The following is a 26,456-nucleotide window of genomic DNA, read 5'->3' on the forward strand; positions in this document are numbered from 1 at the left end:
TCTTTGCAACTGCTAAATATTTCCTTGTATGAATTAATATAATTCATTTCATCAGGCCTTATTGAAAGACATTTAGGTTGTTTCCCAAAGTCCTGTGTTAAAGCAGCATTACAAAGAACATTGTGTATACTTTTGAAAAATTTACAAGGATCACCTTAGATAATATCAGAAGATATGACTTCTGGGAAGTCCCAAGGAGTGCACACTGACATTTTGATACATATTGACAAACTGCCCTCCCAAAAGATTGCCCCAATTTATGTCCCATTGTGACACACATTCATCACGACTGACTTTGTAAATCTTTGCTAATCTGATAGGCAAAATAACCCCAGTAATTTATTTCTGTTTTCAAAAAATCTTTAGTATATGTTTATTGTTGATCTGCATTTCTCCGGGGATAACATAGATAAAACTTCTAGTTTTGAAGAAGAGAGTTATTTATGTACAAAGAGGTTCATCCCAGCATTACTTACACCAGTTAACAACCAAATAGGGAATCAACCCACCAGTTAAGGTATAAACATATGTTGGAATATTTCATAGTGACAAAAAAGAATGTTTTGGATGAATATTTACTAGCATGGGGAAATGATTATAGTATCAAGTTTGAGAAAACTTCTTAAGGAAAAAGTCAAAATGCAAAATGATTTACAGAATAATTCCAACTCTGTTAAAATATATATGTTAAAAGAAGAAGATGGGAAAAAATTAGAAAGACTTGAAGGAAACACAAATCATTAATGTTGATCTCTGTAAGATGGAATTTGGGATGATTTGAATTCTCTTCAGACTTTTTTGCAGATGCCAAATTTTCTCATAGTATGGGGCTAATATTGAACACATGGTTGGTGTGTTTATTATTCTCAGTGCTTGGGCTCACTTGCCCTCAGTCACTTAGCATTATCATTAATGATCTATTTCAGTAAACTAAACAGACATATGCTTTGGTTTATCCATAAAACTAACTAAGGGACATGCTCATTAGTACTGGAACTGTGTTGGGGGCAAGGCCTGGCTTTCAAGGAGTGTGACTTCTGAAAGGGGAGAGGAGCCATCTGCACATCTGTAGCACAACAGGCAACAGCATGTCTACTAAGATATGGCAAAGCCTCCTAGACAAGGTGGCATTTCAGCCCAGCCCTGCAGGATCATTTGGATTTTATATGTAACATTTGTCATTTTTTTCTGACTCTATAAAAATGTGTTTATTACAGAAAATAGGAAAATGTATAAGATAATAACAGACATGTATAGGGTTATTATCATGTGTGGAACACTGTGCTAAATCCTATATACAGAAAAATCTCATTTAACCCCCCAGCAACCCAAAAAGATGGGTGTGATTATTTGTGCATTTCAAAGGCAAAGGAAGAGACTATAAAAGCGATTGAATATACATGATTGGAAAACTGGCAGAGGCAGTAATGGAACCCAAGTTGACCTGGTGCCATCAAAAAAGTAAATCAATCAATGTTAAGCCCATTGCTTTCAGTCTCTTTTCTTCCCTGTGCATGAGCTTTTTTTGGGTTCTCTTGCTGCTTACACTCTGAGTGGTCATCACTCAAGCATCATCGGCACATAGGTGGGAACTGAAGGCATACAAGTGGACGAGATCACCAGGGAAACACACAGAGAAGAGAAAAGGCTCTGGGAACAAATCCCAAACAACAGAGATGGAGACACCCTCCCAGGTCTGGGCTGGGTGGACAGGAAGCAACATCAGGGAGAACTTCACTGTGGTGGTAACCTTGGAGCTGAATCTTAGAGGATGAGGTTTGCCAGGTTCAGAAGAGCAAGACAAGGTCTTTGAGCAAAGTGAGCAAAGGAAAGAACATCTGCAAAGACTTATCGGATGCAAGGGACAACATGTTAACTTGGAAAACCAGCAAGTGATTTCAGTATGGCTAGAACATAAGCGTGTGTGTGTGTGTCTGTGTGTTCATGTGTGTGCAGGTATCTGTGTGGGTGTGGGAGTGCATCTGTGTGTTTATGTGACTATGAATATGTGTTCAGGAGGGTAGGGTGATGACGGAGAGCCTAGAGGGGGAAGCAGGGTTCAGATCATTAAAGACTGTGTATCCTTGTATTCGATGGTATATGAAAAATACATATAGAAAAAGACTTACTATGAGGAATTGGTTCATATAATTATGGAGAATGAGAAGTCTCACGATCTGATGTCTGCAAGCTGGAGGCCCAGGAAAGCTGCTGGTATAATTCAGTCCAAGTCCAAAGACCTGAGAACCAGGGGAGCAGGTGATGTAAATTCCAGTCTGAGGGCTGGAGAAGATGAGATGTCCCAGTTCAGTCCGTGATGGGGGTGGGGAGTGATGAATTCCTCCTGCCTCCACCTTTTGTTTTATTCAGTCCCTCGCAGATTGGATGATGCTCAACCACATTTGGGAGGGCAATTTACTGAGTCCATTGATTCAAATCCTAATCCCACCTGGAGACACCCTCACAGACATACCCAGAAACTATGTTTAATCTGGGCACCTGTGGCCCATTCAAATGGACACATAAAATTAACCATCACAATCCCTTTTAAAAGGTTTGGAATGTTATGGAAAAAGTCTGGGAACAAAGTGTGGAGATCCTGAAGGCCACTAATCAGTATAAACTTTATTTATTTGGAAGGCAAATGGGAACATTTGAATTTTTTTCAAGACAGAAATGACAAGATGAGAATTGGGCTTTTGGAAGATTCTCGGGCTGGATGGTTTGGAGAAGGAAGAGGCAGGAGAGGAGACCAGTTGGTAGAATATTATAATAGTCAATAGAGAGAGGTGATGAGCATATGCATTAGGATGATAGCTTCAGGGTGATGGTAGTATACTGGGGTGAAGGGATGGGTGATGGTGGATTTGGGCTGACAGAGATGAGAAACATCAGACAATCTCCTGGGTTATCTGGCAAAATCCATTGTTGAACATCAAACCAACAGTTCAAAATCATGTCCTTCTTTCCTTTCATGCATTTACGACAGATATTTACTGACTGACTACTCTGTGTCAGGCCTATGCATGGGGAACCCCTAGTTCAGTGTGGAATCTAACAAGTAGGCAGACTGTAGTAACCTAGTGTTACAAGGGGCCAGAAATCAACAGCTTCGGAAGTGGGGGAGGCAGCTGAAACACCCAGGACAGTATTGAGTGTTAACAAGATACCAGGCCCCAAATGGAGTCACTTATGCTAAGCTCCACTTCACCAAACTGAGACACTTAATTACAGTTTTGGCTCTCCCAGAAATGGAATCTTAAACTAGTCAATCAGGAATCACCTGATCAGCAGTAGTTAGGTAATCTGCCTTATAGACCCCTGCCATCTCCTAGAGGAAAGTAACCTTGCAATACGCAACCTGCTTTTTAACCTAGTATAAATTCCTTGTTCCTTCTCCATTGTGTCTATGAAAAGTCTTTCATTTTGTACAGCTCCTCCAAGCTCCCTTCTATCTGCTAGATTGGATACTGCCAGATTCGTGAATTGTTTAATAAAGCCAATAAAGAGCTTTAAAATCTACTCAGTTGAATTTTGTTTTTTAACATGAAGGATATGGGCTACCTTCTTGTAGAACGGCACTTCTAAGCTGGAAACTCAGAGGAGAGTCCCCTACAGGCAGAGACAGTGGGAGCTGGTGATCCCCAGGTGAATAAGATATGGTTTCTGCCCTGGTGGATGGGGGCAAATAAATAAGACAATGCCACTGGACATAAATGCAACTAAGTCATGCATGTATACCATTCTTTATTCAAAAAAGAAAACTCTCCTCTGTGCAAATTTATCCTTTTTAAAGCTGAGCTCTCTGGACCATTACCCACCAGAACGTCAAAGTGGGACATAAGCCTTCCCTCCAGTGTACCCCCAGGCATTTGAAGGATGGGCTCAGCGTCCTCCTTGCTACTGAAGGAACGTAGTTAATGAGTGCTGGTGGCAGACGGCTAACGTCCAGAGACTCAGCCTTCCAGTGATGTCCACTTCCCTGATCCCTCTGCTTGCCTGGTTTCTTAGTTCCCTCCGCTCTGGGGCAAACTGGGGCTGAAAGAGGACCGTATTAATTGGTTTGGGGACCCGAAGGTGGGGGAGGCTGGAGAGGGAGAGAAAATATGCTTTGTGTACTAGAGAAAGAAAAAGGAAAGTGAAATCCGAAACGCAGGGGCAGAAAGCGACCCCAGGCAGACACTTTGTGAACCGCTGGGGGGAGCACAACTCGGTGGGTGGGTGGGTGGGTGGGTCACATGCCCAACCTACCATTCTCCTGTTCTGGTATCAAAGCCGAAGGCTCAAGGTCAGGGACAGCAGAGGAGGGGTGGGGTAGCATCTGCGTCTCTACGCTCCCACAGGTCCCCCAATTCTCACGCCCTGACTCCCCACTTCATGGAGCCTCCGTCACGGGCCGGGGGCGTGTATGAGGGGCGGGGCTGCGTGGAGCTGGGGAATAAAAAAAAGAGGTAATTAGCATCCTCCAATCCCATTGGCTCTCCGCCGGCCCTGCTTTACATACGCCCGCCCCCTCGGGCTGCCCGGGGCTTGCGGGGTTTTGTAGGGTTTGCAGCTGTCGCGGTCGTTGCTGCGCTTCAGTGCCGGGCGGGCGAGCGCCGAGCGAACCCCGGGCCGGGAACCGGGAGCCGGGGAGCCGAGAGCCGAGAGCCAGCTGCCGGCAGAGGTGCTGCCGCGGGCATCTGGGTCGATTTCCGTCCTACGAACACCGAGGCGGCGCCCAGTGGTTTCTGCGCCCAACCCGGCCCGGTGGGGAGCGGGTCAGACAGTTTTATTTTATTTTGGAAGAAAGGGACGAGTCCGGCGTGAGCTTCTCCCCCGGCCTGGCTCGCTCCTTAGCGTGTCCCAGCTCCGGCCCGGGCTCTGGAAGATGACTCTCTGCTCTGCCCTGCGTATTGCAGCGGCGACGGCTCGGGGAGGCATCCGAAAGTAGTAACAGTAGGTAGTAGCGTCTGGTGGAAAAGTGAGCCGAGGCGGCGCGGACTCGATTCTTCCTGCGCCCCGGCGCCCGCTTTTCCTCGCTGCTGCTTCCCCTCGGCTCCCCGGCGGCCGCAGCATGAAGTGGCGCAGCGATGGCCAGGAGAGGTAAGAAACCCGTGGTTCGGACGCTGGAGGATCTGACGCTGGACTCGGGTTATGGTGGCGCGGCGGACTCGGTGCGCTCCTCCAACTTGTCCCTGTGCTGTTCCGACTCGCACCCGGCGTCCCCGTATGGCGGGAGCTGCTGGCCGCCTCTAGCTGACTCCATGCACAGCCGGCACAACAGCTTTGACACTGTCAACACTGCCCTGGTGGAAGACTCCGAGGGGCTGGACTGCGCCGGCCAGCATTGCTCGCGGCTGCTGCCGGACCTCGACGAGGTCCCCTGGACCCTCCAGGAGCTGGAGGCGCTGCTACTGCGCTCGCGGGATCCCCGGGCAGGCTCGGTGCCCCCCGGCGGCCTACCCAAAGACGCGCTGGCCAAGCTGTCGACGCTGGTGAGCCGGGCGCTGGTACGCATCGCCAAAGAGGCGCAGCGCCTGAGCCTGCGCTTCGCTAAGTGCACCAAGTACGAGATCCAGAGCGCCATGGAGATCGTGCTGTCCTGGGGCCTAGCGGCTCACTGCACGGCGGCCGCGCTGGCCGCGCTGTCCCTCTACAACATGAGCAGTGCCGGTGGCGACCGCCTGGGCCGCGGCAAATCGGCGCGCTGCGGCCTCACCTTCTCCGTGGGCCGCGTGTACCGCTGGATGGTGGACAGCCGCGTGGCGCTGCGCATCCACGAGCACGCAGCCATCTACCTGACGGCCTGCATGGAGAGCCTTTTCCGGGACATCTACGCGCGGGTCGTGGCCTCCGGGCTGCCCAGGAGCTGCAGCGGCCCGGGCCCGGGCTCCAGCTCCAGCTCCGGCCCGGGTCAGGGCTCGGGCCCCGGAGCAGCCCCCGTGGCGGATAAGGAGCGGGAGGCGCCGGGAGGGGGAGCGGCGAGCGGCGGCGCCTGCAGCGCAGCCAGCAGCGCCAGCGGGGGCAGCAGCTGTTGCGCCCCGCCGGCCGCCGCTGCCGCCGCCGCAGCCCCACCGGCAGCCGCCGCCAACCACCACCATCACCACCACCACGCGCTCCACGAGGCGCCCAAGTTCACCGTGGAGACGCTGGAGCACACGGTCAACAACGACTCCGAGATCTGGGGGCTGCTGCAGCCCTACCAGCACCTCATCTGCGGGAAGAACGCCAGCGGTAAGTGGCTGCGCGGGTGCTGCCCCCTCCCACCCAACCGGGCCAACTCTCGTCGTAAGTTTGCCTCCCGGCCCCCTCCCGCGCCCTTCCGGCTGCCCGCTGCTGTCTTAAGCCTCCGAGGGAACCGCCGAGCTGGAGGCGGCTAGAAACACCCCTGGTCCCTCCTGCTTTCGGGATCCGCGTACTTTACGCCGCTGGTAGGGTCCCAAGTCCGAGAGGGCGCGGTTCCGCCCCGGATTCGGGGCGGGACAGCGGCTGCCTCAGGCAGGCGGTGGGAAGAACCCAGCATCACTTTGGAGGCACAGGTGTGCGATCATTTGCGCCTAGTACATATTTCTGCCAGAGCCCTGTGTTTCGTTGTTGTTTTTTCATTTTAAACATTTTATTTATTTAAATTTATTTTTGACCTTGAAGATGCCACATACCCGGGCGCAGGAGTTTGGCTCCTTGGAACTCAGGAGGAGGCGCATTCCGCCCTCGCCGCCCAGTTAGCATACTTCCCCAAGCTCTCGGGGACACCGTCGGTGAGCGCAGGAAGGCAGGGCCCTGCGGCCGTAAAGGCAGAATGTTTGAGAGCTCGCTCGGCCTAGAAACAGTCAGGGAGAGGTGGGACCTATAAGCGGGAAGCCTTATAGGTCCCGAGTTTTTTCCGGGTCAGTTTTTGAGGGCCAGAGCTCACAGCTGGTGGCTGCTGCGCAATGGGCAGACTCCCCAGATTCCGACCTCTTGCCTCTGTCGGTTGGCTAGGAGGTGCAGGCGTCACCACTTGGCTTAAGGAGCGCCACAAGGGACCCGGTCAGGATGGGAGTGGGGCGGGGCTCCGAAGGGACTGTCAGTTTAAGAGGTCGTTTCCAGCAGGTTCTGTCATTCCTTCCCGCACCCCTTGTTTTGAAGGCCGGAGCTGGGTGGGTTTGAACCTGCAGTTCTGGTGGCGGAGGGGTGGGGCCCGGGGCTCTTGTTTTGGAGAGCTCCAGCTGGCGGTCCTGCCTGTCTGCGAAAGCCGGAGCTAGACACTTCAAAGCTTCAGTTTTCCACAGGAAATGGTAGAAGCGTAACTGGAGACTCCAAAAGCGAAATAAAACTTTGTTGCATATTCGGCGGTTTGGCTGGAGGTTGCGTGGTTGGAGCTGAAATGCAGTCTTTCTGGGCAGATTTCATTCATGTTGCTGCCTGTCGTTTCCCCGGGGCTGCAGCAGAGATGCAGCGGGCGCGGCCCGGCCTCTTGTGGGTGCCAAGTGTGTGCATAGGAGTGTGTGCGTATTTGTGATTGTCTGTGTGCGCGCGTCCGTGCGTGTGTATGTAAGTGTGCCTGTGAGTGTGCGCAGAAGCAAGCAGCTCCCGCAGAAGCCCTTCGGAAACAGAACCTCCAGTTGTCAATCCCCTCACCTGGCTTTGGCCATCGTTGGGGGAGGGGAAGGAAGAAGCAAAGCTTGTGTGTGTGTGTGTGTGTGCGCGCGCGCGCGCGTGCTCGTGTGGTGGGGGCAGGATGGCGACTTCTGCGTTGATCGCCAAGACTCCTCTGGCCTCCTTGGCAGAGCCCTTCCCCCTCTGCTGCCAGTAGAGGGCTAAACCTCTAAAGGGAGGGTGCCTGTGAGGCTCCCCGTGCCTGCCCACCTCCACCCGTGAACTCCTGATGAAATGGAAACACCTGGGAGAAGGCATTGGTCTTTGTGTGTGCTTCCTCCGGAGGAGGAGTCGGATTCACCTGCAAAACCCAGGAGCTTTGGACTGGACAGTTCTTTGTTTGAAGCCCTACCCCAATAAAAAGTGCAGAGAGGCGTAATTTTCTTCCCTCCGCATGCGCCCACCACCCCTGTTCTTACCTCCCCATTACAATCTACTGGCCCCCCAGACCCTTACCTGCTGGAATCTCCTCCCACTCCTGTGTGTCCTTTGGGAAGAAGGAGCATTCCCCTTTGGGCTCCAGTTTGGGATGCTGGGTGCCCTGGTCCAACTCTGCCTTGGCTGTTCTCTTGAAGTTATGACTGTGGGTCATAACTCACTTTCCTTCTCTGGGTCTCAGTCTCCTCATCTATAAAATAAAGGCCTAGATCTGTGATACACCCCCAGGTCCTCTTGTAGCTCTGTCTGTTTTTGTTAGTAGCCTCTGCATTTTTTCAAATTGGTTTTACTTTTATGATCTTTAACATCTTTTAAAGACAGATTTTGTGTTTATCCTTTTTGGAATAAGTATAATTTGAGGAAGGAGAAGACCGCAGAGCTGGTTTGGGGCAGGGTAAATGTGTGGTGGTTAGGGTTTGCTGCCATCACAGCATTTCCCACACCACAGAGCTTAACTCCTAGGTTTCAGTGCCCCTTCGCCATCTCTTGGTATGAGATATACTGTAATTTCATTGTGATCTCTTCATCTCTTTTCCTTGGGCTTGTTAAAAATGGCAGGAAGCAGTAAGAAATGAACAGTTAATTTCTTAGGTATCTGAAACATACATTAAACATCAAACCTATTTCTTCAACTACTTTGCATTACATTCTTTCTGATATGCAGGCTTTATTAAGGAGCCCATGCTTTACATAACCTTTTTCCCCCTTTAACTCAGTAGCCTCACTTATTCATTCGTGAATTCATTTGTTCATCAATATTTATTGAGCAGCTACTAAATCTAGGGGCTGCACAAGTACTGACGTACAAGCTAATAACAGCTAACATGCATCCAACACTACTCTATATATTGACCCATTTACTCTTCAACATTCCCTTGAAAAAGTACTGCTGTTATCCCTATGATACAGAGGAGGAAACTGAGGCACAGGCAACTTAACTGTTTTTCTCTTTAGTGACAGATGAGTTCCCTGCCTTCAGGCCATCCTCCCTGCCCTTCATTACCTACTCAGTTGACCAAGGCCCTTGATAGCCTGACAGTCCTTCTGTTCTAACACACCATATGTTCCTATTAAACTGAACTGGGCAGTACTGGATTTCACGTTTTTATATCCTCTGTCAAGTCTGAGAGGGCCTGGTACACAGTTGGAGCTTATTAGATGCCTGTTGAGTTGAGCAATCTATTGTGTAATATTGTGCAATGATATCCTGAAAGAAACTATTGAATTCTGAGTTCCTTGAATCATCTTTTCAAGTCTTTTTACCTTGGTTGCCCATTCTTACTGCCATCTCTGCACCTGTCCGCCTTTCTAATTTGCTGCTGCTATGGCTCGAGGAATCAGGAAACGGATCACATGGGACACGTGGGGTGATAGCAATGTCTCTTCTATCTATAGGGATGTGGGTTCAGGGGTACTCACATTTGTCAAAATGCATTGCATTGTAACGTTAAGATATGTGTGTTTCGCTGTATTGCAAATTACACTTCAGTAAAAAAAGGAAACATAAAAAAACCATAGGCATCCTTGGATGAGATTTTGTTTTAAATGCAGAAAGAATTTGAAGGGAAGACTGCAAGAGGCAGTGTGGTGCGATGAAAGGGAGAAGGGCTTTACACTTAGAGAGATCTAGCCTCAAATTTCGGCTCTGCCACTTTCTAGCAAGTGACTTAATTTTGCTGAATTTGTTTTTCTCATCTGCACAGTAAGGATTACAAAACAAAAAAAGACATGAAAAAGGAAGAAAACCCAAACCTACCACATAGGGTGATTAAAAGCATTAAATCAGATCAGATATGTGAAAACCACTGTCACATAGTAGGCACTCGATAATAATGGCTCTTCCTTAAAAAACAGATTATTCAGGCTGGTGATAATAATAATAAGGTGATTTGGAATAGTCTCTTTCATTGCTGGGATCCCCAATCACTTTATAAATTTTAATTAACATGAGCCCTCGCCTCACCAGCACTGGTTTGGTGGGTAAGTTGGTGTTCAGGTCTTTTGCTCATAAACTAAATGCTTACTCAGCAGTTTTGCTGCCTGCCCCCCGGCCCCGCCCATCACCCCGTCCACATCCCCAGAGCTGGTCGCACTGTTCCATGGTACAGTGTTGCTGTGCTGGACAAAAACATCACAGAAGAAACCCAGCTTTTTACAAAGGACTGCAAAAGCTATCTCAGCAGCCAGCCATGTCAGTGTCTGTGCTCACAGAGCATGTTTTTAATTAACTAGCTTAATGTAAATTAAAACTTGGAATTCAGGTCAGTGGAGGGTTATTTGGTTTTCTATTCAGATTTGCCAGTTCAGTGCTGGGGCATTTGTAAGTAGAATGTTTCCTGAAACACACCATAAAAATAACAACAAAATAAACAATGGCGGACCAACCTGGAGATCTGGGGTCAGGGGCGGGGTGGCTAATGGCCTTTGAATAGAAGAAAGGCCTCTAATTCTGGGTCTGTTATTATTTGTGACCTTGAGCCAGGCACCAAACTTACCTATAAAATGGGTCTGATTATCATTTACTGAGAGGTAAATATAAAATAGTAATTGACTTTGGAGTCAGACACACCCATACTTGCAGTTTCCCTGTCTGTAAAATGAGTATTATAATAATAATAGCTACACTTGTATAGTGCTTATTATGTGCCAGGCACTGTTCGAAGAGTGCTATATGTTATAATTGTTGTCGTTACATTAGCTATTATAGAAGGCAACCCCCAAATCTTAGGAACTTAACACAATAGAAGGTCCTTTCTTACTCACTAAAGTCTGATTGTGGGGGGAGTGTGGTGGGAGGGTGCTGGAGGGTCATTTAAGTACCACGACTGATGGAGAGAGTGCTTTCTTTACCTTCAATATGTGGACTTTAGGGCCTTCCTTGGACACTTATCCAGCCCGTAGGTAGAGAAAGAAGGAGAGTATGGAGGATCTTAAGAAAGGTGTTATGGGCTAAGCCTGAAAGGAACCTTCATCACTATGCCCATATATCATTGGCCAGATGTGTCACTGGCCCCCTTGGCCACCAAATATCTATGTGCCTCCTTCTTCTCACAAAACATGCTTCCCTTCCCCTGAGGGAGGATATTCATGTTCTGGCCAATCAGTGCTTCCAACTTAAAGTGCAAGATCTTTGGGTGAATTCCTGTCCTGTCCATGGGATTGAATATGGCTTCTTATGGTTCAGAGACCCATGAGCTAAAAGAGACTCATTATCTTCCCCTCTGTGCCCATATACCATATTGGAGGATAACCCATTAGGAAAAGGCAACAGTGGAAGACGCACAGAAGTCACCGGCCCTTAGGAGTTATGAAATCTTGCCAAGCAGACACTGTGTGACCATGCCCTGGAAGTGGGTGAGGTTCCTTGCTTAAGCCCTGATTCTGCTCTCTGGAAGCAGTTTCCTGGTTCACTGTCCTCCATGGTCGTGGCTCTGCCCTGTGGCAGGATTTTCTTTGTCCATTATTCCTCTCGGCCACACTTGAAATGGGTCTTGGGGAATATGACCTCCTTGAGGCTCTAAATCTTGTGTAACCTAGTTCCTGCCCTTGAACTTCAAGGGGCCCAAGGATTGTTTTAATGCTTTAACAGTAAAAGGTTTTTAAAATCCAAGCTTATAGATTTTGCCAGAACAATTCCCACAACAATTTAGTAGGATTATCATCTATGACGTCTAGTGCGCCAGCAGTCAAAGTTATTTCCTAGACCTAATTCTCAAGCCTGGATTATTTCTTGGCTTTCTTAACCCCATACCTCAATTTCTCACTCAACTTAGTGACAGCTACCGTGAGGCCATCAGGCTTATGTGGTGGGAAGCTTATACACTTCATCTGATATTTATTTCACTTAGAAGTCTGCTCAATCTTTACTCTTATTGTTTGGGATCTAGGAATATCGTCTTCTTCATGTCTACACTATTCCTTTCCAGTTTTACTTGCAAACGGACTAATTCATGCCTGAGATCCTCTCTTTCCCTAATACCTTGCTAAACTCAGCCAGGAACGAGCAGCAAACTCTCCTACCATTATTTTTCAGTCCTTTTTCCTCTAGCACTTACAGGCTCAGTAGACATGAGTTCTGCCTTCTAAGTTGTGATAGGTGACAGTTTAAGCAAACCTTTTATTGCTGTATAACATGGTGCTCCAGTTTTCCAGCCTCAAGCATCATAACCCACCATCTGACTTCTAAGCCAATGCCACATATGTAAGGAGCCCACTCACGGTGTCAGTTTCTTTATTAGTTAGGGTAATGCAAGCTGTGGCATCAGATAAACCCTAGCATCTTAGTGGCTAAACACAATAAAAGTTGTTTTCTCATTCCTGTTGAGTCCCGTTGAAGGTAGGGGAGGGAGGCGCTGTGTTCCATGGAATCTGATGGAGGGTCTGCCCTCTGGAACACGTGACTCCCAGGAGCTTCCAGTGTGGAGGATGGGGATGTTTTTGTAGGAGAGTCTGGGATGTGGGTATATTAATTGCTTCCACATTCCAGACACCAGAATTGAGTCATGTGGCCTCAACTAGATATCAGAGGCTGGGAATTATGGTCTCTGGCAAGGCAGCCACTCCCAGCCACAATTCTGTACTGTTAGAGGGGCATCAATTTTTGGTAGAGTGCTAGACATCTCCGCCATCATATATTAACTATTTGAATCCTCACCACAACTATATGAAATAGGTGCTATTATTATTATTGTTCCCATTTTACAGGTTAGGAAGTCAATTAGGAAGTAAATTCAAGAATTTGACTAAGGCGACACAGCTAGCAAGTGTTTGGGTCACATTTGAACCGGGGCAGTCTGGCTCTGGACTGCCTTATGGAATGTTTATGAAGATCAAAGTAATATTAAAATAATAATATGGTGGGTGCAACGTGTTTTCCCCAGTGTCTCGTACATGGTACATACTTAACAACTGTTATCCTTTATCTTTATTATTCTTGTTATTATCATCCTGTTCTGGAAGTGGGATGCTATATGGATTAACAACGAATTGGTGTGAAGCTCTCAGGCATGGTTAAAATATGAATCCAAAAGAGTGGGTGCTCCAGGCAGATTGTACTACATGCCTGTCTTCTCCCCTCTGCCACCCCCTGCATTTCATCCGCTCGGGGAACTAACAGTTGCTGAGCCAGGTAGTGCATGGGGCCTTTCACACACGTTAGCTCATTTAATCTTCACACTGTTCTTGTGAGGTGGGTGTTTCTTATCCCCATTTTATTGGGGGAGGAAACTGAGGCTTAGACAGGTCCAGTGACCAGTCCGAGATGCCATAGCTACTAAGGGGTAGAGTTGGAATTTGGGGTCCAGAGCCTGTGCTCTGAACAGCTATGGCACAGTGGTGAAATCCAGTTCAAATGAGACTCTGAGAGGATCCCAGATGGACTCCAGGGCAGCTTGAGGAGTGTGTGGAGTGGAAGCGGGGCTTGCCCTGGTGCTGGTGGTCATGGTTGATGATGCTCCTTTGTATAATGTGTGGTCATATGTCTTTTTTTAGCCCCTGCTGGCTTCCTTTCCCTGGCTGCCCCGTGAGTCACTGCCCAGCTGTCCATGACGTTGCTGTGTGGCCTCTTCAGCCGAGACCCCGGAGCAGCGGGTGGCTTTGTGGCCTCCAGGGGACAGCTCCTTCCATATCCTGTCTAGCTGGGTAGGCTCAGTGCCAGAAGGAGCTCAGGCCTTCTTACCAGAACTGAATGTAGAAATCTGAGGCTTGGTGGGGAATCTGTCCTCCCTGAGAATCACAGACTGAGTTTTCCCAGACTCTGGAATTAGGTGGACCAAGTCTCTACCACCCATAAGCCAGGTGACCATGGGCAAGCCAGTTAATCTTTCTGAGTCTCAGTTTCCTCATCTGTTAAATGAGGATAATGGTAGTGCTCCCCCCTCCACCACTGAGGGTCACTGGGAGCATGAGTTAATTTATGTAAAATCCTCAGAATAATATTGAATGTATCATAAAAACTCACTGTCTGTTAGCAATTATTATTCTTATTAAATGCTTAAGAAGTACCAGCCTCCTTGCTTAAAGACCTGTCCCCTGTCCCCTGCTTCATTTATTGAGTGAAAGGTTTTAAGTAGTTTGCCAGTAACCAGACTTACATGATTTGACCACTCACTAGCTGTGTGATATTGGGCAAGTTACCTAACCTCTCTGTTATTCAGTCTTCTCTTTTGTTAAATGAGAAAAATAATAAAACCTAATTCTTAGAGCTTTTGGGAGGTGCCTGGCATGTAGAAATTGCTTAATAAATGTTGGCATTGTTGGATTTTATTATGTTCATTAAGACTTTCTACAGGCACTGTGTTAGATGTTAAGCAACATGGTCTCTGCCCTCATGGAGATTGCAGGCCTGTAGTGGACTTAGTTTTGTCATCAAACAATCAATCATGCAGATGTAAATTTACAGCTGTGGCAGTAGCTACAAAAGAGAGATGAATGAGGCTGTAAGAGTCTTTACTGAGGCTCTGGATGTAGTCAGGAGTGAGGAAAGGAAGCAAGGAAGAGTGAGGCTTGAATGAGGTTGAAGAATGGTGTATTTGGTTGAAAAGGTAGAAGAGTACTCCATGAATGCAAACAGAATGTGCAAAGGGCCTGTGGCAGAAGGGAGCTCGGTAAGGAGGAAAGCAGCCAGTGTGGCTGGAATGGGAGAACCAAGTGAGTGGAGCTGGTTAGAGGTTGGACTAAGCGTCTGCCAGATTAAGGAGTCTGTCTTTCCCAAGGACACTGGAGAGCCTTTGGAAGCTTTTAAGGAGGGAGATGCTGTGATCAGATTTGTGTTCTAAAAAGCTCATGTTGGCTGCAGTACAGAAAGCAGACAGGAAGGGAAGGGTGAATGTGGGAAGGGCAGTCAGGTATTGTTATCACCTCCATCTTACACAAGAAGAATCTGAGGCTATGAAATATTTAGTAGCTTTCCCAGAGTTGCTAAGATAATAAATGGCAGAGCAGGGATTTGAACTTGAGCCTGAGGGACTTCACATTCCACCTTCCTCCCACCTGTGCCACGCCTCGTCCCAACGGAGCTTCTGGTTCAACTCTCACATTTTACAGATGGGAAAACTGAGGCCCAGAGCGAGATACTGCCTTGCCCAAGGTCACAAGGTCACATGGCAGATCTGGACCAGTATCCCAGGTTTCTGGATGCTTAGCCCATCTCCCCTCCACTGTGATGCATTGTCTCCTCCAAACCTGATCGCTCCTGGGAGGCAGAGTGGGGTGAGAGGCTGCCTTGACGACAGACAGCAGTTTTGGAGATTAATTTGCCACCTGGGTGTAACATTGCGGGTTTTACTCTACGTACGTCTCACAGCAGAAGGGAATGCGAGTCTGGAAGCCTGCAGAGGTCTCCATAGCTTGAGCCAAGGAAAGCAATTACTGTGCAGATCAGGTGAGCCGAAGGTAGAATCAAATTAGTGGTTCCCCAGCGCGTTAACGTCTGAAAGCAAATCAGGGCGGCAGCTCTACGGGGTGAGGGAATCTTAAGGAGGCTGAGGTTGCTTGGATTCAGCGGGGGTTCTTGGGTAGCGTGTGCCATTGTTTCTTCCTAATCCCAGCTCACAGTGCCACCCAGGGGCGCAGGATGTGTGTGACCATCGCGCACACACAGATCACCTCCTGCCTCCCCTCGCTCTCCCGCTCCCTCTCTCCGTCTCCCTCTCTGTCTCCCACTCTCTCTCTGCCTCTCTGTCTCTGTCTCTGTCTGTCTCTCCCTCTCCCTCTGTCTCTCTCTCGATACCTCTAAAATGTCAAGTACTGGGGAGCATACATGGATACATGTTTTTTCCCTCCCTCGGCCTCCTCCCTCAGCCCCTTCACTTTGAGGGTTAGGGCCTGGGTTCACCCTTGTGAGCAAAACTACACATGGTTCCTGCCCTCATGCAGCTTGCAGGCCTGAGGCAGGTTTAGTTTATTCACAAAGTATCACCCAGATGTAAAACTGCACCCATGGCAGGACCTACTTAGGAGCGGTTCATGGGGCCCGAGGACAAAGCCCCCTCTGATGTGGGCTGAGTCCAGCTGCCCCTCCCTTGTGCTTCTGGGCTGGCTGTGGCCAGCACAGGGAGACTAGACATTTGGGGCCCGGGGTGGGGTTGGGGTTAAGACTCAAAATTCTCTTCCCATGTTGGAGTTTGCCATCAGGGCCGGCAGGGGAGAAGGACCGGGCATCTCCTCCGTGGGTCGGCGTCTCCGAATTCTGCATCTGTTCCTCTGTCTTTAGAAACCTACCCTCACCCCCACTCCTGCTCGCTCCGTCCTGCAGCTGCCGTTTTGGGGGCCAGTTTATGAGTCCCTCGATGCTTCATATTCAGGTCACGGGGGCAGGTGTGGGGCCAAAGGCTCAGTTCCAGGGGCCAGGGGTGGGGCCCCAGCCTCTCTCTGCATCGCGACCTCCCCCACGCCTCCCCACCTGCTTCCACTGCTGTTGGCTGATTTGGTTGCTGTTCTAAGTCCTCCTTCCTCCCAGCACGAGAGCTGTGGATTAAGGAACAGACCAAGAGCAAGCTGGTGATTTCATGGCCTCTGATGGTCCCATGATGTGGAACCTCTGGGGGCTTCTGGGAGCCTGGGGAGGGGGGAGGAGGGGGTACAGGAGGGGAGATGAGTCCTCCAGTGAGCGGGAAGACCTGGGCTCAGGCGTAGCAGGGGGTACCCATGCTGTGCGACCTTGGACAGGCTGCCATCCCTCTGAACCTGTTTTCTCATGTAAGAATGGGAAATCATGATACTACCAGGTTCTGGTATTCATACAAAGTTATGTGTCAAAAGAGGCAACACTTTGGAAAACCATTACCAGCCCTTAGTAATGGTAAAAGCTAACACTGATTGAGTCATGTGGTTATGGAGGCCAAGAAATCCCACAATTTGCCACCTGCGAGTCAGAGAACCAGGGGCCCAGGGGGTCTCTGGTATAGGTCCTGGAGTCTGAAGACCTGAAAACCAGGATTTGCTGCCCTCGGGTTTCCCAGTAGCCTGTGCAAAAAAGGAGCCGCCGTGAGCAGATACACAATTCAGTGTGATGGATGAGACAGAGATAAACTAGCTGCTGTAGCTGTTCCTGGGGCTCAGGCCCAAAAGAAATTTCTCAGCAGGAGGCTAGAAGCAGTTATTAAGTTGTACTTGTGACCTCACATTTCAGCCTCTGATTGGTAAGAAAGAACAAGGAGGACCTCTTCTTGTTTTGCAGTGTCTCTCTCCGCTCCCTGCTGCCCGCACCTCCTCCCTCATTCCTTACAGAATGTCCAGTTGTGGTGATAATGTGTTTTCACAGAAGCCTGGGGGTGGGCAGCATATCAGTGTCCCTCCTGTATTTGGGGTTAGAATCTGGCCTTGGAAGCTGATGTCTCTGTCGCATGGTCCCTAGAAACCAGATATGAGTTCATTTGAGTGAAAGTGTACAAATGCTCCTCTGGGTGGTGGTGGGGGGAAGCATCCTGTGTACTGAGTCTGTAAATGTGGTCCCCAGCAAGCCAGGCTATGAGTTTGGGGAGGCAGGTGGGGCCTGGGCCTTGGAGAGATTGGCACCAGTGTGGTCAGATCAGATGCACTTGAGGGTTTAAGGACAGAAGAGGAGGGCATGAGACCCACTGTGGAACAAGCTGTGTGATCTTAGGCTAGCGATTTAGTCTCTCTGGGCTTGTTTTCTTATCTGAAAAAAAACAGCAGAGTTTTTTTTTTTTTTTTTTGGAGCAGAAAAAGATTTATTGCAGGGCCAAGGAAGGAGAATGAGTGGCTCGTGCACAAAAACCCCTGAATTCCCTCAAAGGGTTTCAGCAAAGCATTTTTAAAGGCCAGATGAGGGGGAGGGGGGTCGCAGGGTATGTGATCAGGTCACCCACAATTCTCTGGTTGATGGTGAGGTAACAGGGAGTTAACCTTAACAATCTTTGGGCACCAATAGGTCTGGGGGCTCATGATCATCAACTAGTTAATTTCTTCCATTTGGTGGGGGGTTTTAGCATCTGAAAAACTTAGGAAATATGCATCAGATACTATTATCTGGGTACTTCAGAGAGGAGCTACAGCAGAGGATATGGCGGGGGGGGGGGGGGGGGGGGGGGGGCCCTGTCCTGGGAAGGCCCCATAGGGTCCTGCTGGGTTACTGGGAGGATTTAATTACCAGCAGTGTTTTGAGGCTCAAATGAGTCCTCAGATGTGAAAGTGATCTGCAAGCTGCAAGATAATCATTCATTCATTCAAAAGATGTTTATTGAGAGCCTATTATGGAAGAGGCACGGTTCTGGGCACTGAGCATACATCAATGCGCAAACAGACAAAAATTCTTGCCTTCATAGGACTTGCATTCTAGTGGAGGGAGGCCCTAAACAATCAACATAAGTGAATAATATAGGACGTTAGAAGTTGATATCTACCATGGAAGAAATAAATCAGAGATCAGAGTAAGGGGGATCTGGAGGGCTGGTGATGGTGGGTTGTAATTATAAATAGTGTGGTCAGGGTGGTCTCACTGACAGTGTGATGTTGGTGCAGGGAGAGGTGAAGGTGGTGAGGGATTTGCCATGTGAGTATCTGTGGGAAGAGTGTTCCAGGCAGAGAGAATAACCAGTATAAAGGCTCTGAGGCAGGAATAGCAAAGAAGCCATTGTGATGGAGAGAAGTGAGTGAGCCAAGAGGGATAAGACAGGAAAACAGAGAGTCCCTAGGAGCCAGCTTGGGTAGGTCCTCATAGGCTATTGTAGGCTTTGGGTTTTGCTCTCAGTGAACTAGGAAGCCACTGCAGGATTTTGACTCAGGATCTGAAGATCTGACTTAGGATTTAAAAAGAATCACTTTGGGATCTTCCCTGGTGGCACAGTGGTTAAGAATCCACCTGCCAATTCAGGGGAACACGGGTTTGAGCCTTGGTCCAGGAAGATCCCACATGCCAGGGAGCAACTAGGCCCACGCGCCACAACTGCTGAAGCCTGTGTGCTAGAGCCCGTGCTCCGCAACAGGAGAAGCCACCGCAATGAGAAGCCCGCGCACCGCAACGAAGAGTAGCACCCGCTCGCCGCAACTAGAGAAAAGCCCACGCACAGCAATGGAGACCAACGCAGCCAAAAATAAATAAATAAATAAAAGAAGATCCCATTCTTCCTTTAAAAATAAAATAAAATAAAAAGAATCACTTTGGCTGCTGGTCAAAAGTAGACTCTAGAAGAGCAGAAGGGAAGGCAGGGAGGCCGGTGTGTGGAGGCTCTTACAGTAATCCAGACAGGAGATGATGGTGGCCTGGACCAGGGTGGTAGCAGTGCAGGTGTGCTAAGAAGTGATTGGATTTGGGTCATTATGGAAAGGAAGAGTCAGCAAGATGTTGCCGCACTGGGTGTGGGGTGTGAGAGAACTAGAGGAGTCAAGGATGCCTCCAGGGACAGTGTGGAGAAAAGGGAACCTCCTATACTGTTGGTGGGAATGTAAATTGGTGCAGCCACTATGGAAAACTGTGGAGCTTCCTTAGAAAACTAAAATCAGAGTTACCATATGATCCATCAGTCCCACTCCTGGGTATGTATACAGAAAACTCTAATTCGAAAAGATACACGCACCCCAATGTTCATAGTCGTACTATTTATAATTGCCAAGACATGGAAGCACCCTAAGTCTCCATCAACAGCTGAATGGATAAAGATGTGGCACATATATACAATGGAATATTGCTCAGCCATAAAAAGAATGAAATAATGCCACTTGCAGCAACATGGATGGACCTAGAGATGATCATACTAAGTGAAGTAAGCCAGACAGAGAAAGACAAATATATGACATCACTTATATGTGGAATCTAAAAAATAGTGCAAGTGAACTCATTTACCAAACAGAAGCAAACTCACAGACATAGAAAACAAACTTGTGGTTACCAAAGGGAGGGGGGGATAACTTGGGGAAAAAAAAAAGGATGTCTCCAGGGTTCAGTCTGAACAAAGGGAAGGGTAGAGTTGCCATAAACTAGGTGGGAAAGACCTTGGAAAGAGCAGGTTTGGAATAGTGGAAAGATCTGAAGTCCAGATCGGGATGTACTAAGTTTGAGGTGCCTTTCCGACATCCAGGTGGAGATGTCAGGTAGTAGTTGGATAGCCACGGCTGGTGTTCAGGAGAGAGGATGGTTTGGAGATACAAATTTGGGAGCTGGGAGCATGCGAGTTGTTTTAAAAGCCATGAGACAGGACAAGGTCACCTAAGGAGTGAATGTAGAAGAGACCGGAGGACCAAGGATGGAGCCCTTCCTTGACCTGCGCAGAAGAGGAGAACCCAGCAAAGGAGAATGAGAAGGAACAGCCAGTAAGATGGAGAGCCAGAAATATCCTAAAAGTCAACAGAAGAAAATACCTAGGAGGAGGAAGTGATCAACTGTGTCATGTGACAAGAGAGGTCGTTCCCACCACTGCTCCCCGAGCTGTGGGAGTATTTCTGCCTGCTACCCCTGGGCACTGTTTGAGGCCCAGTGAACAAGCATCATTGATGTGCTTAATGGGAATCACACTAACCATAGTGAACCAGAAAGATGTTTTGGATGTTTTCTCAAAGGGATGGAGGCAAAATGGCCTCAGTGTGTCATCTATAAATTGAGGGAATTAGGCCAAATTGGTGACTTCAGTCTGGGCTTTCTTGAGTCTTAGGTTCCTGTAAAGGGCCTTAGGGAGTCCTATAGGGGTCACATGGGGAGACTCCCCGCACACACACACATTTCATCAGAGTTGCTACCCTTTCATCTGTTTTTATATCGGACTTTTGCATAAGATGCATTTGAAAAAGGGATTCTGTTGCCAGATCAAGTTTGAAAGGCACTGGCCTGGAGGATTAGCAAGTCCTTGCTGCTCTGACATCCCAGGAGGCTCAGGCTACCCAGGGAGCAGGGATCACACAGTGTGCTTTGGCTTTGGCTGTGGAGACAATCCAGGAGAGCGTGTCCCGCTGAGGCTTGGAGAAGCACGGAGCGAGGTTGGGTGGCGAGAGGGGAGAAAGCTAAGTGCTGTGCTTGGAATCTTGTAGAGCTCCTGAACCCAAAAGAGATGGAAAAGAGAAAAAGGGAATGAGGGGAACCAATACCGGGAAGAGACAGAACTGGTAGAATGCAGGGTCCACTAACCAGATGTTTCAGAGTCGAATGTGACTCTCCTCTCCCCATCCTCACAATTATTTGCAGCTCTGCGTGCTGCCTGATGCAAAGCTCTTCTTTTTGTTCCTCCTCTGCTGACTGCTGCATCCTCACCTCCCAGGTGGCATTTCTGATATGAGGGAGCAGAGGTAGAACTCTGCTATCAAAGCTGTCTTGTTACCCAAAATAACCCTGTCCAGCCAGACACATTCCAACTTTCCACGCCAAAGGGCTTGCTTTCATTTGTTGAAGTCGGCACATTCACCTGTGGTTTTCAAAGGTCTGAGGTTCAAACTGGCTTGCCTCTGTATTAAAGAAACATGTATATTTTTTTTCCTAAGGGGTTTTGTGGCTAAACCAATTTTACATAAACAGAAAGGATCAGTCCTGAATTCCTAAACCCCGACATAGGAGATGGTGACTTTAGGATACTGTGACTCACGGGCTATTAAGTTATTTACTCACCAACATGTCTAATCTGGTTGGTGGTTTGGAGAGCAGTCAACATGGTGTATCATGTCATGTAAGCAAGGGTCTGAGGCCAGAAGCCTGGGTGCCCATCCCAGTGCCATCCCTTACTGGCTGTGCCACCTTGGACAAGGTCTTCTCTCTCAGCCTCAGTTTCCTCCTCTGTAAGAGTGGCCACCTCGTAGGAGTATCTTGGGGATAAAAAATGAAGTGACATGACATTTCTATGCACTGAGTTTGGGGTAGTGAGAGTGCCCGATGCATGTCAGCTGTTATTGTTGGGATTATCATTCCCCAGTCATCTGAAACCTCTATTATTATTGCACTCATCAGGTTATACTGAATAGTTCACTCGCCTGTTAATCCTTACAAGTCAGACTATGTCTTCTTCATCTTTCCATCTCTGGTACCACATCTGGCACATAGTAGGCACTTAAACATATTTGTTCAATGAATGAAGGAGACCATAGAATGTAAGCTCCATTCAAGCAGGGGAGCTTGTCTGATTCATTCACCACAATCACCTGGCATATAGTGGGCATGGAATAAATACTTGTGGTCTGTGAAATGAACCATGAATCAATGGAACTTCATGGACAGGAAGGCTGGTGCTAACCATTGGCTAACTGGCTGGGTGTCTTCCTCTGTTTCTGAATTCTCCACACTGAAAATCTCTCCTTTTCAAAGCTTCCTTCTCTTTGAAGAACAGAAAAGAAATGATTGCTCATTATTCCTTTATACCCGGTTTCTTCCTGTGAGATGGCACCTTGCTCTAATTCAAAGTTGAAAGCTGTGTCTGCAGAGACCCTTGCATCTTAGAACTGGAAGGAGCCTGCCCAGCTCTCCTGATGCAGCATAGTCTGGGTATCAGGCGGATGTTTCAAAGCAGACACCTGAGAACCACAGGGATGAATAGACGCGTGTGAGGCCACACAGCCACCGGCAGATGAGCGAGCTCTGTGGGTGAGACAAGATCCCGAGTTTTAGAGGTAGAAAGTTCTGAGTTCATGGTGGGGCCAGCCTCAGCTCCCCGAACCCCCAGGTTGGCATCTCTCCACGATGCCATGCTGCCCCAGGAACAAAACAAACACGGCTTTGTTTTCTTTCCTTAGTTGTGAGTAACCCCGGGTCCCGTTTATGGAGGTCTGCCGCGCCAGGATTTGTGCTGAGCAATTTCCCGGTATTCTCTCATTAAGCCCTCCAACCCCGCCGTTGAGGTCAGTGTTGTTAGTTCCACGCCTCAGTCAGGGAAACCGACTCAGACAAGCTCAGGGACTCACTGCAGGCCACGCACTGGGGGAGCAGGAACTGGGATTCCCACCCCAGTCACCTGGTGCGTTATCCTCAGGCGTTCCCGTTAACCCTGTTGGCTGCTCTCTCTGTGCTTCCCAATACCACTCCATGAGCATTCTTGGCGCTCAAGTATTTTGAGAACTTGGATTGACTATCCCAAGGGGATGTGTGAATAGTACACAGCGGCCCCACCTGAAGACTCATCAGGAGGTAGAGATTAGCCCAGCCTTTGGATCCCCCAACCTTTGGATGTATGGAGTTATTCTCTCCCTCCCCTGCATCCTCTCAGGTCTCAGTGGAACCTTGAGTCTGACCCTGGCTCCCACCTTTCCATTTTCAGCCGTAGGAGGGCCCACCCAGACCATTCTGATTTGGGCTTCAGGTGCTGCTCCTTGAAGGTCATTAAGTGTGTGGAGTGTCCACTCAGAAAGAAGAGAGAAGGGACCGTGGGAGGAGGTAACCTCTGGATTATCAAAGCTTCTGTGGGCTCTGCAGACTGCAGGTGGACCCTTCACCAACTTCCCACTGGCCCCAAAGGAAGGGGCCTCCATCGTGGGCCACTTGAGCCTCCCCCATAGTGGAACTTTCTAGAGGAACAGGTGGCCCAGCCTGAGCTCACTCTTGCTGAAGGAAAACGCGTGTAGAGGCTCACAAAGCCCAGGGTGCTCAGCTCAGCTGTAAAATCCATTCCGTCCCCACACCAAAGAGGTCTTTCCTGGCTACCTGGAAAGATGGGTGTGCCCTGTGGTAGACACGCTGCCGGCTAGGTCTTCAATTTGCCAAAAGTTTTCCATTGCAAGGACTGTCACAGTCAGAAATCCTTATGTATTCCATCCACAGGGTCTCTGTTATGGATCTTAATCACTCATCATGTTTGCCTTAAAGTAAAATGAGTTTTCTATGAAAAGAGAAGTGGGAAGTTATTGATCATGCGTCGTACATCAAGGAAAGCTTCAGTTTGTTTTCGTTTGGATAAAGTGAAGGAAAGTAGTTGTTACTGCAGCAGAGACCCGGGAAACAGGCAGCCACTGTGTGTGTGTGTGTGTGTGTGTGTGTGTGTGTGTGTACGCACGCACATGCACAAGTGCCTACATCAGCTCAGCAGAATTGTCAGAAATCAAACATTTGCCATATCTTCTGAGTTTTGATAGCTAATATTTTGTAGACTGTCATATAGGTGGTTTTAACATTTTCCAAAACTCTAGCCACCCTATCTTTGGAGGGACCATCCTGTGTCACCCTCAAACATACCCGTTAAGTGTGTGTTATGGCTGGAAAAAATTGTACTGGTTTTGCTTTGAGAATTATTTTGCTCTGTGTGTATCTTACCTGTTTTACCGTGGGCTTTGATTTCTCTCCCATCGTCACGTGTCCTCAGGAATTCTCACAAAATGAGAAAAACCTAACCAGCTTCCCTACCCTCACCCCAACAGTAATGAGACTGTTAAGAATATTGAAGTCAGCAATTCATGATGTTGATTTCATGGTACGTATTTTAGTCACTTAATTACACTTAATTACAGTTATTAATTATGGCCTTGCAGTTTTCTTTTCATGTTTTATAGCCGATAATTTTAACTTATAAGGCATCAGATAGTTTAGTAGGCCCAAGAAGAGGCCCTAAAACTGAGTTGCCCAGTGGAAAGAAAAGGCCCTGTGCGGTGACATCAAGAAACTGAGTTGAGATTGGCCTCAGAAAGGTCATTCTGAGAGTTTCAATGCCCAACTGAGGTATCTCTCTCTCACACACACACACACACACACACACACACACACACACACACGCTATATAGTTGTTGAGGTCATTGGAATCTCATGCAAAGTCAATAGTGAGTCCTCTCCTGCATCTCCCGCTCCCTGTGGGTGGTGCGGCGTGTCTTCTACAAATCTGGATAGGAAGTCTCATTCTGCAGGTGTTTGGGCTCAGAGATGTGGAATGAAAACACAGTTGGTGCCTGCAATGTGATTCCTTGTTTATACACTTCACCGGGCTCTTTTCCTACAACTACATGGAGCATTGATGCTGCCCTCAGGGGTTGATTAAGGCCAACCTTCCCATTTTAGAGAGAAGAAGAGAAATGAACACTCAGGCAGGAAAAAAAAAAAACAAAAAACCACTCCTGGGAGATTCACCAGAGATTTCCCAGGATGGAGAATTTTTCTAGCTTAGTAACTTTACCATCTGCACATTCTCAACTGCATTTTCAAAGACTTGCCAAATGTTTGTAAAAGATCACGAATTTGGTGAAGAGAAGCAGAAAGGCAGTGCTGAGTGCCTGTTCTCGGCCAGGCTTGGTGCTGGAGAGACACGATGGATGTGATGCAGTTGGTGCCCTTGACGAGCTTGAACCATTACTCAAGCATAGGATGCCGTGAGCTGTAATGCAGGTTGGAGACAGTGGCGTGGGAAGGCCTGGGGCACAGACTCCAAGCCCTGCCATAGGTAACTGGGAACTCTGAGTCAAGGAGCCAAGGATGCCCTGTTAACCACGTGCCCGAGCTCGGTCGCCTGCAATGACTGGGCGCGGTCCAGGCTTGAGTAACCGTGGCTCTGCCACTGTTGCACTGAAAGCCGTCTCCAGCCCCTTTCAGTCATAGCTCTGTTTAGTAGATGCTTATGGAGCACCTACCTTGTGGTGGGTTTTGTGCCAGGAGCTGGGGGTCCAGCAGTGAATGGGAATAGCCTTGCCCCAAACTTGTGAGGCTGTCTGGGAAATGTAAATGTTAGCTGAGTCATTACAAGTTCAATGGGGGTGACAAAAAAGGGAGTGCACCGTTCAGTGGGCTTCAGTAAGATGAGGGATTTGCTTTTAAAATCGCTCTGGTGGGTAAAGGGACTCTAAAAGAAATTAGCATTGGACCAGAGTTGTTTGTCGGTGGCTTTCAGACTTGGTGGTGACCCTTTGGCTTGGAATACAGCTTTTTGGGGAACATCAGGACGTGAAACAGGAAAAAGCAGAGTTGTTTTGCTTTGTGTATAGGGGACCCTACTGCTGTACTGAACCCACTTTGAAAACTGGTGGGTGAGATGGTCCTTCAGGAGCCTTCCAGGAGCCCATGCTATTCTAGAATTCTGTGACTTCTTGATGACAGATGAGGTCCCTTCCATTCCAAGTCATCACGATCTTGTGTCTGGAATCCTGAACTGTCAGTTGGAGCAGGGCTGGCTAGCATCTTTCTTTCTGTATGGATGCCAGACTCACACTCTTTATTCTTCCTTGGGGGACTGGAGGAGTATGAATGTCAAAGCTTCCATCCAAGGAGCCTGCCTGCAGGGGAGGAGAAGAGGGATGATGTGCAGTCAGTTTGCTCTGTCCCTCTAGCTGTCCAGAGTGACCCTCAGCCGGACAGACCGTGGTGGTACCGTTGCTCCTGTCATCCCGTCTGCTACACTGGCCCCACCCCCACTCACAATGTCCCAGGAGCCCACAGACCACAGTCAGCCTCCTTACTGGAGCCTCACCTTAGTCTTGTTTTCCGCCTCCTCCTCGTCTCAGTCTATTCTTCCTGACACCCCCGATTAGCCTTGCTCTGATAGTATGGTTTCCGT

General features: G+C 48.5%; 1 protein-coding gene and 1 long non-coding RNA gene across 4 annotated transcripts in view; one reads left to right on the plus strand and one right to left on the minus strand.

Annotated features, from left to right (window-relative positions):
• Positions 1-4,565, minus strand: part of LOC113620954 (uncharacterized) — a 29,992-nt gene extending 25,427 nt beyond the window's left edge. For both annotated transcript variants that reach the window (XR_003432990.1, XR_003432989.1), the window contains exon 1: positions 4,252-4,565. This is a non-coding gene — a long non-coding RNA (uncharacterized LOC113620954). The remainder of the gene's footprint in view (positions 1-4,251) is intronic.
• ABTB3 (ankyrin repeat and BTB domain containing 3) overlaps positions 4,547-26,456 on the plus strand; it is a 308,089-nt gene continuing 286,179 nt past the window's right edge. The window contains exon 1 of one of the 2 annotated variants that reach the window (XM_027107449.1): positions 4,547-6,216. In XM_027107449.1, coding sequence (XP_026963250.1) covers positions 5,073-6,216 — 1,144 coding nt within the window. In that variant the 5' untranslated portion in view covers positions 4,547-5,072. The remainder of the gene's footprint in view (positions 6,217-26,456) is intronic. The other variant, XM_027107447.1, reaches the window with a different exon arrangement.

This window comes from Aethalodelphis obliquidens, unplaced genomic scaffold (assembly GCF_003676395.1).
Source record: "Aethalodelphis obliquidens isolate GAN/ISIS:26980383/991018 unplaced genomic scaffold, ASM367639v1 scaffold8, whole genome shotgun sequence".
Classification (NCBI taxonomy): Eukaryota; Metazoa; Chordata; class Mammalia; order Artiodactyla; family Delphinidae; genus Aethalodelphis; species Aethalodelphis obliquidens.